Source organism: Anser brachyrhynchus, assembly GCF_964034855.1.
Source record: "Anser brachyrhynchus genome assembly, chromosome: Z".
Taxonomy (NCBI): Eukaryota; Metazoa; Chordata; class Aves; order Anseriformes; family Anatidae; genus Anser; species Anser brachyrhynchus.
The window spans coordinates 59,793,840-59,808,905 of NC_137697.1; the positions used below are offsets into that span (position 1 = coordinate 59,793,840).

General features: G+C 38.7%; 1 protein-coding gene across 9 annotated transcripts in view; it reads left to right on the forward strand.

Moving 5' to 3' along the window:
* ZNF608 (zinc finger protein 608) overlaps positions 1 to 15,066 on the forward strand; it is a gene marked incomplete at its 3' end in the record, with an annotated part of 110,685 nt that overhangs the window by 26,865 nt on the left and 68,754 nt on the right. For all 9 annotated transcript variants that reach the window (XM_080574887.1, XM_080574883.1, XM_080574884.1 and 6 more), the window contains one exon: positions 13,895 to 14,150. In XM_080574887.1, coding sequence (XP_080431013.1) covers positions 13,895 to 14,150 — 256 coding nt within the window. The remainder of the gene's footprint in view (positions 1 to 13,894; positions 14,151 to 15,066) is intronic.

A 15,066-nucleotide genomic window follows, 5' to 3' on the forward strand; every position in this document is an offset into this window, starting at 1 on the left:
ATAATAGCAATGCTGTCGCCATTTTATAGACAGTGAAATTGAGATGGAAAGATTATGGAGTTACTGAACATTACTGATATATTTCCATACTGAATAGCTCCATCAGAAGAGGCTTTTAGAGCCTAAATTCACATCCAGATAAGTACATCTTTTATTTCAGCCTTTCAGGGTTTTAGAACCACAAAGGAAATTGACTGCACTATGGCATGGAACTTAGTCATACTATGCCATAAGCACGGACGGCATCCATTCCTACGTTATCATCAGACTCTTTAACATGATTTGGGTGGGTGAATTAGTATCATTTATTTTGGGACAGATGCTATATCCGTTCTGCAGGCAGTAACAAATACTGTGCAGACTTCAAGTGTTGTTACACTAATTTCAATAGAATGCTCGGTGATTCTCTTCTAATTTTAAACAGTAATGAAAGCAAGTGGTCAGTCTTAAGTAAATACTCAAACTAATCCAGATTATGGTAGTTTAAATACTTTTTCCTTTGCCATGTCAGAGTGAAGAATTTTCTATTTTATGTAGATTGAGATTGAAGATGTTTGTGTTTGTCTGAAGTTTTTTGCCCTTTTTTTTTTAATGGAAAAGTTAGTTTTCAGTGTAAGCATGTATCTGAAGTTTTGTGCTTGTATTCAAAGATCCACCGACTCTATCTCTAGCTCAGATGACTTCTTACGCATTTTCCAAGGTTATTTTTGGTGTTCATTTTTCTCATTTCTCTGTCCCCAACACACAAGCATGTCTTTGGGTATCTTGCAGTCTTTTTTTTTTTTTTTCTGCTTGACCATTAGTCATATTGATACTCTGGTGATAAAGGAACCTTTCATCTCAATGCATTTTTAACAGTACAGTATCAGGACCTGTCACATAAATATTTTGTTGACATCAAAGAGACTATGTAAAAACCTACAATTTTGCAGAAACACAGATTGAATTGTATTTCACCCATTTCAAACACAAAAAGGAAAGATGACTACGTTGTTTCTAGTGTCTGTAAGGAGTCTGAAGTGCTACAAGCCAGGTAGTTTCATTTTTAATGTGTATCACTTTAAGGTAATTAAGTGTTGATAGCGTTTTCTACATTTTCAGACTGGGTAACTCCTTCAAAATTGAAAAATAAGTATGTTGTCATTTTTGGTATTCGAAAGTAGTGTTCGGAACTACTTTGTTTGAGAGCAGGCTTTGAACTAAAATACCATATTACACATTGAGAACTGTTGTCAACCAGTGCACTTTTTATGTTTTATTGTTGTACAGTATTTGCTTTAACTCATTTAAGAGTTGGTGCAATAAGAGGGAAAGTAAAAGTAGCAGAGGTGTAATAAACGCTGGTTTAATTTTTATAGCACAGTACATTATAGAACTATAAAACTGTGTGATTATCTAAGTCATTAACACTGTCTTAAATCAAATAAGTGTTTAGAGCCTGACACAGTGCTGAAAACCAGTGTATCAGCGACTTTCTAAAAGTGAATTTGAACAGAAGCCAGTGTTGCTTGGAAGAAAGATTCTGCCGTTATGCATCATCAGGAGCTCAGTATTAGGGATATCATCCAACTATTACCTTCTCAAGCATTCCCTGTTTTACAGCACTCCTATATCATTTTCACACTTCTTGAGAACGGTAGAATGTAAAACCCGCAGAGCATTTGTGCAGGATCACCACCAAAAATGGGTTACTTGATTTAAGTTATGCCATGCACTTGGTTTATGAAAGTTTTTGTTGTCACTAGCTGTTGCATCCTGAATTTGTTGATAGCATGTTAGGAGGCATAGCAGGAGCAAATCTAAAAGTCATTAGTCAATTAAACTCTTTCTATTTTTGTTAGGACCCAGCTGATCCAGGCACCATATTATTTGTTTGTGCTTTAAACCGTTTTTTTCAATAATGATTTAAGAGATCCTTAATTGCCTGATTTGAGACATTTGGGGTGTCCAAGACTTTTGTACACAGACTGCTCGTCACTCTCTGTAAATGATGTCTTTAAGTTGAAAAGTTAGAAAATCTTGATGATTCTTTGAACTCAGTCTAAAAATAAATAAAGTCTCTCTCTCTGTAATTTGCTAGATGCTGGAAGGCTACTCCTGTCAAACCTTACACATGCCACTTGGCACACCAAGTTCCACATTTGGCATTAGTCTGCATTAGTTCATTCAAAATTGAAAACAATGTGAGAGAACCCTTGGAAGATAAATTTCCTGTCTCGGCCAGCTGAAAAAGAACATGGCCTCTTAATAAATCTAACATATTTTCATTAAAAAAAAATTGTATTTGATCAGCTGCACCATGGCTGAATTACTTTCCTATTTTATGATACTCTTATGGAGGTTAGCAATTGGTTTAGATGATATCTCCCCAGTAAATGTTTTCCCAGGTAAGCTTTTAAGCAGCTAATGCAAAATCACAAAATCATCTCAAAATTGGCAGTCCTCATAAAATAATAGAGATGAAGCACGAGAGAATACACTGAAATTAAAGATTTAGATTTTTTGAAGGTGGCCTCTCACAGCATGGAGTCCCTATTAGACATGAAAAAGACATACATCCTTTTTGGACATGTATCAGTGGACATGTTCCCCAACTGTGTCTAGGGTAACATACAAAGTATTTCTAAAATTCTATCAGCTGTTAATCTGTGAGTGGTAGATCTTTGAGGACCTGGTGCGGTACAGCAGGCTGTGCTTTCAGGCACAGCTTTCACTAGAGGAAGAAGAAAGCACAAGCCCAAGTCAGCGAAGGCCTGTGACACATAATATGGAGTTGTCAGGCATCGGGGTGCACCTGAGATGTGACAGGTCTCTGTGAGGGTCGTCCGTGCCCTTCAGTGCATGTGTGATGCCTGGGGGGGGTCTCACCTGCGGAAACCAATCTCAAACTGAGCTGTCACGTCCTGCTTTCCTCTGGGCCTGGCATGTCAGGATGAGTCCCACCAAAACCAAGAGACAAATCATGGAGCTTTTTGTCAGGATCTGAGCTGTGCACCTGCTCGGCTGTGGGAACACAAGAGCTGATGGAAGACTACAGCCTCAGTTAAAACTGCCACGGCAGGTGTCCCTGCAGCAGGGATGGCCGTGGAGGCTACCACCACTGTGGTTACCCACCCAAACAGGGTCCACCCAAACAATGTCCCTGTGTTCCTGCTGCTCTGCAGTACGAATCCACTGCTCAGGAAGGCTGCTGCCTGTGTGCCATCCTCTGCCAGGATGGGCAGCAGGCTTGGTGAAAGCGGCTGACGGGGACAAGTATCTGGAAGAACAGAGCAAAGTGCAACTGTTCAGAGTGACTGTTGGTCAGCGTGTGTGCTAGGGGTGTAATTCTTGTGTTACAGGCTCCAAGCTGCAGATTCAGCCTAGGAGGTTCCTGCCTCTTACCTGCCCTTTAGTTAGTCGCTGGCAGTACCTGAGCTAGAGCATGGTAAGGTAGCTCTGGAAAGGCCCCACAAACCAAATTCCGTCCTTCACAGTGTACCCTAAAATACAGCATTGGTGGAATTGATCAGAGAGGCATGCTGTTAGACAACTCTTTGCATTTTTAGACCCCTGGGTCAGGTCCAGACAGGGATAACAGATGACAGGATAGTGAGTGAACTGATCTCAAAGACTAACCAGTTCATTTTGCAGCATTTCAAGTGCCAGCGGTAGGCTGGTTTAGGTCCATCTCAATAGCCATGTTTGCATTTTACAGAGACATAGCAGCTTTTGTCTTCCTATATTCTCATGTTGTTTCTCTTCATTTGCATGGAAGAAAAATAAACCTCTTGTCAGCCACGCTATATACCAGTCAGAAAGAAAGGCACATTTGTGGGACCTTTTCCCACACCTTTCAAGACTGAAGTGAACCTGATTTGGTAGTATTTCTGCTTTAGCTTTTGTAAGTCATTAGTGAGACAGAGTAAATGGATGCCTGGAAGGCTGGCTAATTTGTTTATAATAGTAAATGGCTCTGGTTTTGAGAGAAAAGCCATCAAACACTTCTGTGCGTGGATGTTCATTTCCAAATATCTGAATAATGATTGAGGTTGTATAATTGATACATTCAGGAAAGGAATGCATAGAAGTTGTCGCCTTTATCCACCAAATAGGGCTTTTGCAGCCTTTTACAACTTCCCATATGTTAATGAAAAACATTTTCTGAGAAATTGGCAGCTTTGCGCTTTGTAGCTGATGCCAGCTTTTTTCATGGACCAGTTCAAGGCAGAGCAAAGGGAAAAATGCCTTGTTTTAGTGCGTGAATTACTCTGACAAGCTTTCACATTGCCCCTCCTCTTATTAATATTCTTTTTGATGTGAGCTTGTAAAATAGAGGATTGGCTGTTAATCTCTGGGATCTCAAGGGCTTTTGGCAGTGGCCCATAATTGATGTGTTCACATGGCTGTTGTCTGACTACTAATGATTAGACAGCAGTGTTATCTCCTAGCTAAATCTGTGTTGCTTATAAATCACACTTGATAAACTGCAGTTTCATTTCTTCAAAGGATCTGTACATGTCTATGTACTTTGATAGAACTGCCAGAGGCATTTCATGATTTCATGACAGCTTAGATTAGTTTTATTCTTTATTTCAGTTGAGCAAAATATTTGAGTTTCTATCATGTGCACAGAAATGTTTCTTTTTGTTATAAATTCGTCATGCAGTGAACAGAGTAAAAAGCATGTGTACAATTCAGGCAGAGCAGAGAATAGAAGGTGCGACTGACTGTAGAATACCACACATAAAATGTGGAATATTTGAGCTAATGCTTTCCTTTGCTTTATTTGAACAGAAAGGAAGCTTCATTTGCAGCAGTTGTTGATCACTGCTGGACTGTAAAATAGTCTATGAGACAGCGTGTGAAAGGGGAAATTAAAGGTTAGACTGATGTACTGAAGCACAAGGTGTTTCAGTAACGGTATCTGGAATTTGTGGAGTGAAACCATGTCCTTTCCATGGCTCTGTTCTTTCTCAGCAAGACAGGAATGATAAACCTTTACTGAAAGTCTGCAAACGTAAACTTTTGTCTGTGCTGGGTGCTTAGAGAACATGCTAATGATGATCCCTGGGTACTAAGGTAAAATCAGTAGAAAAAAAATGTCTTCGAGGTAGGGACATGGGAAGAGGCATCTCAAGGTTGCCTGCTGCTAAGCCACAGGAAGAGTCTTCAGCTGTCTGTTCCAGGGCGTGTAACCAGATGATTTGGTGCCTATAGTGTAGATAGTTTCATGAAAGAGAATTAAAAGAACACTAAACCTGGGTTTTTCCTCTCTGCCAAGACTGAATTGTCTCAAAACTGAGGCAAGTGGGTAAGTAAATTTACAGAAGTCTTCAGTGTTGACTCCAGATCTTATATTTGTCTTCATATTGCGAATTTAATCCTTTAGTTTCATTAAGGATTATTGGACACTTTGTGTCAGTGCCATATTCAGTGTACAAAGAGGAAAAAAAATGCATTCTGAATTAAATAAGTATTAGCAGTTTCCTCCTCACAAGGATTATTTCCTCTTAAAAATCTTCACGTAAAAAATTATTTGAAATGCTGATTACGCCTGTAGCTGGTAAAACAAACACTACAATCCAAATTCTGCCATTAGTTTTGCTTCAGTGAAACTACTCTGGATTTACATCAGAGTTAATATATACACCAGTTGAAAGGAAAAAAAAAAAAAAGAATGTTATAATAAATTGACTTTCCCTAAGAGACTGTAAATATTCTGAATTGGGAGAGCTGGAGAGATAGTTGTTTTTTTGTTCTTTTTTATTTTTATTTTTATTTTTTACTTTGAGAGTAAAGCTTTTTTATTATTATTAACTATAATTCTCCAACAGCAGGTAGTTGTAGGAATAGCTAAATAATAATGATTCAGCTTCCTTTTCAGTAGAATTACCAGGCTGAAAATGGAAGCTGAAAGGTCATTTTAAACTTATTTTCTTCAGTGAGCTGCTGAAAAATCATAAATGCATCTGTCCCGTTCTTAAAGGTAGTAATAATGACTTGTTCTTTAAATAGATTTGGGGCATGGTATCAGGTGCTTTGTAGTGTTTATAGCTAATACCATGAAATGTTGTATGAGAGAGAGAGCGGAACTAACCAAGGCAAGATACTACATTCTATGCAAAAGCCCAAGTAAGAGACGTAAGGCAATATTATAGGAAGATTCACCTGTCTTATCTAAGGGCTAGCTAAATTAGAATTTTTGGGGTCAGTAGACATGGATAAATAGAAGTCCATGAAGTGAAATGATTAATATTCAGAACATGCTAAAAATATCATCTGTAAGAATCTAGTTAGACAAATAAAAGGTTTTTGTATACATAGACCATCAGGGAAGTTCAGTTCTTTGTCTGAGGATTATAGAGGTGAATTAATGAACTGAGGAATCAACAGCCTGAATCACCATGTACAGACTTAAAACTCACAAAGTAGAGTAGTCAAGAAATGGGTAGAAGGAAACAAAAATCTAATGCTGGCATATCGATGTGCAAGAAGTCAATGAAGTGCGAAGAAGCTGACTAAAGGTACTCTTGCTCTCCTCAGAGTCTTGCTTTAGTCCGGATTTTGCAGTGCAGATTCCTGGAAACAAAAATCGCAGAACTATATTGATTCTTTATATCCCTACTGGAATGGCTGCAAAGGCAGATCTTCCACCAGAGCTGCAGTGACACTGACTAACTGAAACCATCTTTTGTTAGTTTTGTTAACTGTTGCTGCAGGGTTGTAGGGTTGTGGTAAGATTTGCTTGGAGAGGGAATGAAAACTTGAATAGAAATGCAACAGTTCAATGCATTTCTGTAAGGAAATACCTTATGTTTTTCATGGTTGAGTCAAGCAAACACTTGTGGAGAAGAAGCAGTGATTGTCATTTTGTTTAGATGAAAACCATCATTGTCATAGTTTACCTCTTCCAAAAGGTCACAGAACTAGAAAAAGGTATACCTAATCCCTTACTAGGAAATAATGGTGCCTCGATTTTTACCGTATTTGGTCACATGACACTGTCTGGTGCTGGAGATCGTCTTGTGCACGCTCTCTGTAAATCCAAACAGTTCACAGAAATGTCTTTCTTGACGAGTGGAACAGTGTGTGTCTCTGCAGACAGCATAGGGATCTTGAGAGAGGTTCAGTGCTGTTCATTCTCTGTTAAGGCTTAGCAAAACAGCCATGTGGTGACTGAAGACTGGAAGTGCAGACAGAGCTGCTGAGTAGGAGAAACCAACTTTCAATGGAGAAGGCTGCTCTAGAGACCTATGGGCAAAGTTATCTCAATAAATATGGTTTTCTTGGGCTGAAAGAGGAGAAATATCTTCACTAGAAAATTGCAGGTGGTGATCTGGGCATCCTCCCAGGCCTCTGCCAAACTTTGAATTGACATACAGTTTTTCACAGATGCAGCCCTTGGCAGAAGGATATCACTGGCAACTGTCAAATGCTCATCTTTCCCACAGTAAAACGGGTGAATGTCACTGGGAAATCCCAAGCATCTGAGCTAGAACAGGAGACACAAGAGAGGTCAAGGTGGTTTCCATGCCTGGTGTTCAGCACCATTGTCTCTGCATTAAACCCTACTGAAAGCTTTCAGTTCTCATCATGCTCTTCATTGTATGTTAGCGCTGTCCTAAAAAATATTACCTGTATAGTATTGGTGGAACAGCCAAAGATACAGTCCTATCCTGAGTGAGAAGGTCTGGAGGTCTGCATGCACAAAGAGTACATAACTATCAAAAGGTACTGTCTTTGCAGGAGTGTGTTTGCTCATTTAACAGTTAATTGAGTGGCATAGAAAAAACTTGAATACAAGCAGTATTTTTTTCCCATTACAAAAAAAAGCATAAGAGTTTTGAGTGGATTTTTTTTTTGCTTCATATTCAGAATACAGAAGTTATTCCAGATATGAGCGATGTGCTAATGTACAGGGAAAAAAGGGCCATTTTCCCTTACAGTGTCCTTTCACTTGCTTTTTTTTTTCTTTTTTCTTTTTTTTTTTTCCTTCCCAGCTTTCAGTTGAGTTAAGTGGAGAAGTTCACTTTAGGTACAGGAAATACGTAGAGTCTCCATGTAGATGCTACTTGTGTTATTCAGTTCAACACAATTACATCTTGGATTTCTTGTCAATATACTACAATATTGGGAAAGCACATTTTATGGATTATTCTTGAATTGAGAATTTAAGTCTAAAATTTGGATGCAATTAAGGCAGTCTGAATCTCCTTCATTCTTCCTTAATATTCAAGCTCCTATGATTCTCAAATAAGTTGACCAAAAAAACTAATTTTCTTACTACCTCTGACTGTCCTGTATGTTGAATGTAAGGCTTGTAACAGATATCTGCATCTTATATTTCTTTCCTATATTCTAAATGTGTCTTTAACAGCACTGACCTTTTTTCCCCAATAAATTTGATGTAGAAAACTTGTTTTCCTAAAATGCCTATATTAGTCAGTAAATATGTGTTTTAATAAATACAACATCTTTGTTATTAACCAGTATTTCAGAGGTATAATTACTTCTGAGAACAATTTAGTGCTATTTAAAAAAAAAAAAATCAGTTCTGTTAAGTACAGAGTCAAAATTCTTCTGCATGGCTTGTTGAGTGAGTTTGAATGAAAGAAATACTGAATTGAGATCTAATTGATATTTTTCATATAAAACCAATATTCTTTATGGAGGTCATTTTTATTACAGGGTAACAAATATGCCTAAGGTAACAGAGTAGAATATGAAGGACTAGCTTTATGTTTTAGATGTAAGTTCTTGTGGGGCAAGGGTTGTATGAGATTCCAAGAAGGGCAGACACACTCCAGAGCACACTAACATTTTTTCCATGTCAGATTCTCCCACATTTGTTTTCTTTCACAGTAGTTTTCATTGATTTCGTTAGAATTACTTCTGATTTATGATGTTGTGAATGAGATTAGAATGAGGTCTTCTACGGTCGTTGTTGCTTTAGAGCATTAAGGTAGGGCAGGCATACTTTATATAAAAACAAGGTAATCTCTCCTATACCGTGAAATCTAGAAAAAGCAATTTGGAGAGAAGCAAGACTTTCATATAGGCCTGATTTCCATTTTTTCCCGCTTTTCATTTCAGACACGTTAAGTAATAATAACTCTAAAGATCTTGTCAGTGTCAGTTTCAAGGTTGGAGGTTTCTCATTTCTTTCAATCTTACATTGGTGTCTTTTTTAAGGAATGATTTAGTTTTGCAAAGAGTCAGGCTTTGTTTTTTAGGTATACCCCAGATTAGGTCTGGAATAGGTTCTTCTTGCATTGTTTCTGCTGCTGCAGATATTCCCACTTGGCAATGTCTGTAGTAAATGTTACTCAATTTAGAAGGCAATAACTTCTTGCAAGGGGTTATCCTGAGCCTTAAAGCTGCTTCTTAAACCTGGACTTTTCTCCAGTCTGTATATTGGTGGATGGAGTGAATGGCTTTTGGCACGTACATTTCAGAATCACATGGTAACACTGCGGTGGTGTATGACCCTGTTTGGTCTTATGCTGGTAGACTCTATCTTCATGAAAATTTATCTTCAAAGATGTATCCTCATTAATGAGGCAAAACTACACATACTTTCATGGCTATAGATGTGATTGCACACTTCAGTGGTTCACATCACATGGCCTGGCTGTGTGGCAGCTATTTTCTTGTTTGCATTTTCTGACTATGACAGAAACATTTCACACTTTAGACAGATGCCCTCTGAAAGTTTTCAAAGTTGAAATGAATGAAATAAATCATAGAATCATTGAATCATAGAATGGCCTGGGTTGAAAAGGACCTTAAAGATCATCTAGTTTCAACCCCCCTGGTGCTGGCAGGGTTGCCAACCACTGGAACAGGCTGCCCAAAGCTGCATCTAGCCTGGCCGTGAACGCCTCCAGGGATGGGGCATAGATATGAATAGATACAGAATACATTCATGCGGTAGTATGATCAAATGTTATCTACTTAAATCTCTGTAAAAAGGGAGTTTACTTTGAGTAATACTGTGAATTTGCTTCTGGCCAGATAAATAAATGGCATGGTGCATATGACCATAGATGTTCCTGAGATTTTGCTGCTCTTTGGTTCATGTGGGTTTCCCTTGGGAGTACATGAGAGAGTCTGTCCCAGAAGGACTTGACATTCTTCCACCCCTGAAGAAATCAGAGTATGATACTGCTGATTGCAGTAGTAGGATGCTGAGCACTTGCCCATCTAAGAAGTCCCCTCAAATCTGTGCGCTGCCTTCTCTGCGCTCGGCATTGCCCATAGGTCAGCAGGAAATTGTCTGCAAAGAACATCAAATATCCATTTGCAAACATGATTTTAGAAACTTACACTGCATTGGAAGGATGAGTTTTGATGAGTAAAACTTAATTACAGTATCTAAAGTGCCTGCGTAATTGAAGGGAAACCCTGTTTATTAGAAGGTCTGCATATTAGAAAGTAGCTAGTGTGGCATTTCCTCTTATCCAGACCCTTTTCCACATACAGGCTAATGTCATGCTGCCAACAAAATATTTTTTGTCATGTTCAGATAGAGGAGCACTTCATGGAGCACTGACTACAGTGCTTGGCAAGCATTCTTCATTTTCTACGAGCTTCCTGCTACCGAGAGCCATAGCTCTCCGATACAATCAAACACTTGGCAGTGGAAAGCTGCCATGACTAACACTCCAGCTTTGTAACCTTTGTTACTAATCAGCTCTCAAAAGCTCTTGGAATTAGGTGAATGAAGAAAATATTGCTTGAATATTTCAGTCTTTTCTGGAGCCCTTTGATTACGTGTATAAAGAGAGCATCTATGTAAATAACTCTCCTCAGATTTAGCTTTTCATTCTCATATTGGATTGTGTGATAAACAGAAAGGCTACTGCTCAGTATGCACCAACACCTGGGAATAATCATGCAGAAATAACAGTGAGAAACTGCAGAGCGTCTGTTCTTGACATTAACTTTCCTCAGTTTGACAGTCTGCCACCACCAGATGTTAGTCTTATGTGCCTGTTTTCCACTGGAGATGGCGGCCTTCCTGCCTCCCTCTTTGCCTCCAATAGCTCACATCAGTGCCCTTTGGAGGATTCAAGACAACAACCGTGTCACCACAGCTATAACTGAGAGCTTCCACTCCGCTCTGCTGGCATTACGGTTATCAAACAGGATGGGGTCGTTTTAAAGCACGGAAAACTGAAGCAATATTTACGCTCTGTGTATTTTGTGGTATGAGTAAGGTCATCATACTCGTGAAGCTCTCACGAACCTCAGGGAGAGTTAATGTCCACTGAGTTCTCAGCCAGAGGCTCGGTGCTCGGATGTAGCACAGCAGCAGCCCCTTTCTCTGCAGCAGCCACTCTTTGGCCTTGTCCCATAGGAGTCATTTTCACGGAAAACATGGACATCTATTAGCAGTTCTAAATAAGCCAGAGCCGAGTACAAATATTTGTAACGAAGAAGTTGGTAGGCTACATTCCCAGATCCGTGCTTGCTTTTTAGCTGCTTTTTACCAATTACAAGACTTGGAAAATGGAAGACACATCTGCCTGTTTAGTCTGCATTCATTTAAAACATTTGCTAGTTTAGTTTGATAATAGCAAACTTTTTTTTTTTTTTTCCTCTGTCCTTGTGATGAGCACGTTTTACGGAAGAATGATGTTGCATGTGGACTAGGAGATTTTGCACAGCATTACAAAACACCACGTAAACCATCAAGCAGGCCATTCAATAGCATTTCTTCATTTTATAAAGGTTTTATAAGGCTTAGCTTTTCTAAAGCACAAGGCTCCCCTGCCCTGCCAGCTGAGGATACACGTTCTCCTCTGGCTTGCGATGAGGTGGGTTGAGGGTTGAGTACTCCTCCAAATGGCACCCCAGGGTACATGCCAATGGCGAGACGCTGACAGAGCCCCATGAGGCAGCCCGTCCACGTAGCACAAAGCCCGTGTCCCCTCGGACCAGGCACACGGGTCATGGTTTTATGCTTACTGCTAGACATTGCAAGAGAGAACTGCTGCTCCTGGGGGCCATTTAGTACTTGATTTGCATGTGTGCACTCATGTCTGTGTTGCAAGGGATATGTGTTTGTGTTCAGACTTTGCAAACACCATGGTGTAAAGAGTGAAGATACTGTTGCACCACTGCATTGCTTTGTGCCACAGTAACTGCTTGTGCTTGGTAGTGTTTTGTTGGTATTAGTAGGCTTTTACACCTAATGGATACTTTTAGTATTCATGTTGTGCTTTGATTTTTTTTTCCCCTTTGCTTTGTTCTATCTCTAACCTGAAAATTATTCCTAATTAAAAAGGCCTATATGAAGTCCTATTACAGTCTTAAATTAGCAGAGCTCCTCCTCCCCGGTGAAGAAAAGTTGTAAGGGAAGAATGTGATTATAGGTCTCTCCTGTCTTCTCCCTGGTTCTAGTATAATCGAGATCACAGTCCAGGCTTATTATACAAAGAACATACTAAATGCTTTTGTTTAATATTTAGCTGACTCAGGACCTGCATGCACAATTACAAGTTGGCTCTCTGTTTGTTTTTATGAATAAGGCTTAAAGCAAAAGAATTAATTGTTACAAAGGCCATTTACCTGTATCATTTTAGATTTCCATTTCATTTTCTCATTATCGAAAGTGTCCATAAGATGAGTGATCTGATACGTGATCCAAAATATACGTGATAGAAGGGTAATACTCTTTAGTACTTTTTTCTTGTTGCCTCCCATTTGCTAATTGGGCTTTAAGACAATGCAGAATTAACCTTGATCTATGTTAAGATATATTTAAATGAGACCTAGATGACAATGTGAAGTGAGTCATCTTCTCTTTCCTGTTAAGCCTTCTTACAGGGGTCCAAAATTAAAAACAACCTAGACTTAAAGACATTTAATCATCAATTTGAAAGTAGCTAGAAAGCTATCTTTCTGAATTGTTGGACTGAAGAAGGATTTTGGGGTGTGGTGTCTATGATCCAGTGGGCCAAATACACATGAATTTTAGGAGTTACATTTAATTGTTTTAGCTAGTTTAGTGGGTACAATCCTCATTTATCTTTTCAGTTTCAAAAGACCTTGTGATCATAGTAAAATACTAAGAACACTCAGGCTAGATCCTTGTACAGAAAATATACTACTGGGTATATTGAAAGTCATACAGCAATGATAACTTCTAAAGTCCATATAGACGCATTGACTGTATATGAGTTTTCTGTGCACGGGCTGATTGTCTGGCAAATTGTATTCTTCCATGTATGCGTTTTGGAAGCCCTCAGATATTACGTGGTTTTGATAGATTCCTGTAAAAGTCCTCACACGTTATTTCAAGTGGAAAGACGTAAATGTTATCTGTAAGCTGTTAGGTGAGTGATCCTAATGCATTTTAAGTGACTGGAAGACAAGAGATTATATTTGATGGCATTTGGGTATTAGAATTGTTCCAAGTACTAATTTCTAGATGATGCAGATGAAAAAAATGTCATTTGTGTGTCTTTGTTCTGTCTTTATAAATGTTTTTCTTTAAATAGAAAATGAAGTTGCCAGTTTGCAAAATTAATTTCCATCCACAAATCAGTCTCTGTCAGCACCGAGAAAAAAGTGTCCTCAATCCTTTTTTCTTAAAAACAAAACAAAACACAAAAATGTTTATTTTATACTAGCTGTCTGTGACAACAGGGAATAGTCTTGTAGAAACATAGCAATTTGCCTTGTTTAGCATGATAGATATTTTTGTACATAATTTTTCATGTGCAGCATTTGGGCTGATGTCGACAAAATTAAATTCATAAAACTGAAATTACCAATGGTACTCCAAATCCCTGCATATGCAAATGCAGTCCAAGCAAACTGGATTTTCTTTTGTTTGTTTTTAGCTTTTTTTTTTTTTTTTTAAATCTCACAGCATCGTTATAGTAAGTTTGTCTGTTGTTTTCAGGTTGATCCCCTGTTTACAGTGCCTGCACCTCCACCTCCGATTTCCAGCAGTATCACACCTCAGATTCTGCCTTCCTACTTTTCCCCATCTTCATCCAATATTGCAGCACCAGTCGAGCAGCTTTTGGTACGGACTCGTTCAGTGGGTGTAAATACTTGCGAGATTGGAGTTGTAACAGAACCCGAATGCCTTGGACCCTGTGAGCCTGGGACCAGTGTGAACTTGGAAGGAATTGTGTGGCATGAAACCGAAGAAGGTAAATTGTTTTTTCCATTAGGCTTGTCTGTTAGATATGTTAACAAGGAGGAGATTCTGCCTGGGTACTGTGCAGGGGCTTGGTTGTCTATTGGGACATCATAATGTACAGTGGCAGACACAGCTGCTAGCTAAGCTAGTGGGTTTTTCCTTTAAAAACAAACGGCAGGTTTTTATTATTTAAGCAGTCATCTTTTTCCAAATGACCTGCCATGTAACCCCGATAAACAATAGAATTGTTTCGTATTTCTGTATTGAGAAATGCATATGAATAAAAATCTAACGGAATAGCATAAATATGCTGTTTAAATGCAAATCATGAGGAGAGTGAATATGAGAGGAGTGGATATGTGAATGTTTCAGATGAAAACTTAGCTGAGTATTTTGGATATCAGATACTACGATCAAAAATTCTGCCATTATATAATAATGGGGGCCCCAGAGACCCTTCAGAAATTCTGTTTGATACTGTGATAATCATTTGCATTTTGGTTGTTTGAAACGTGGTTTAAGAGGAAAACATCCTTGTTCTAAGAGAGATGTTCCATCTGGTGAAGAAGTGCTATCTAAGCCACACTGATTTCTTTAATACCCTTTGAAGGCATTTGGCCAAGTAGGAGTGCTGGAGAGCTTCGGGGAATTCTGAATGTTGATTGGCTATGATTTAGAACAAAGTAGAAAGAGGATTATGCTGTGATATGCAGATTTTTCCATTTTGGTTTTCAGAAGCTCATTATTATTCTCTTGTTAATATTAAAAATACTGCATGTATCCCCTAAACTACTGCGGGTTTTGTTTTGACAGTACTGGATTTCTCCAGTTATAGCTGCGTGAGAGTCTCCCTTTGATTACTCTTACATTTGTTTTGAGGATCGTTTAATTGTTAGTGGTCTACCACCGTCAACAGTGAGAACAAG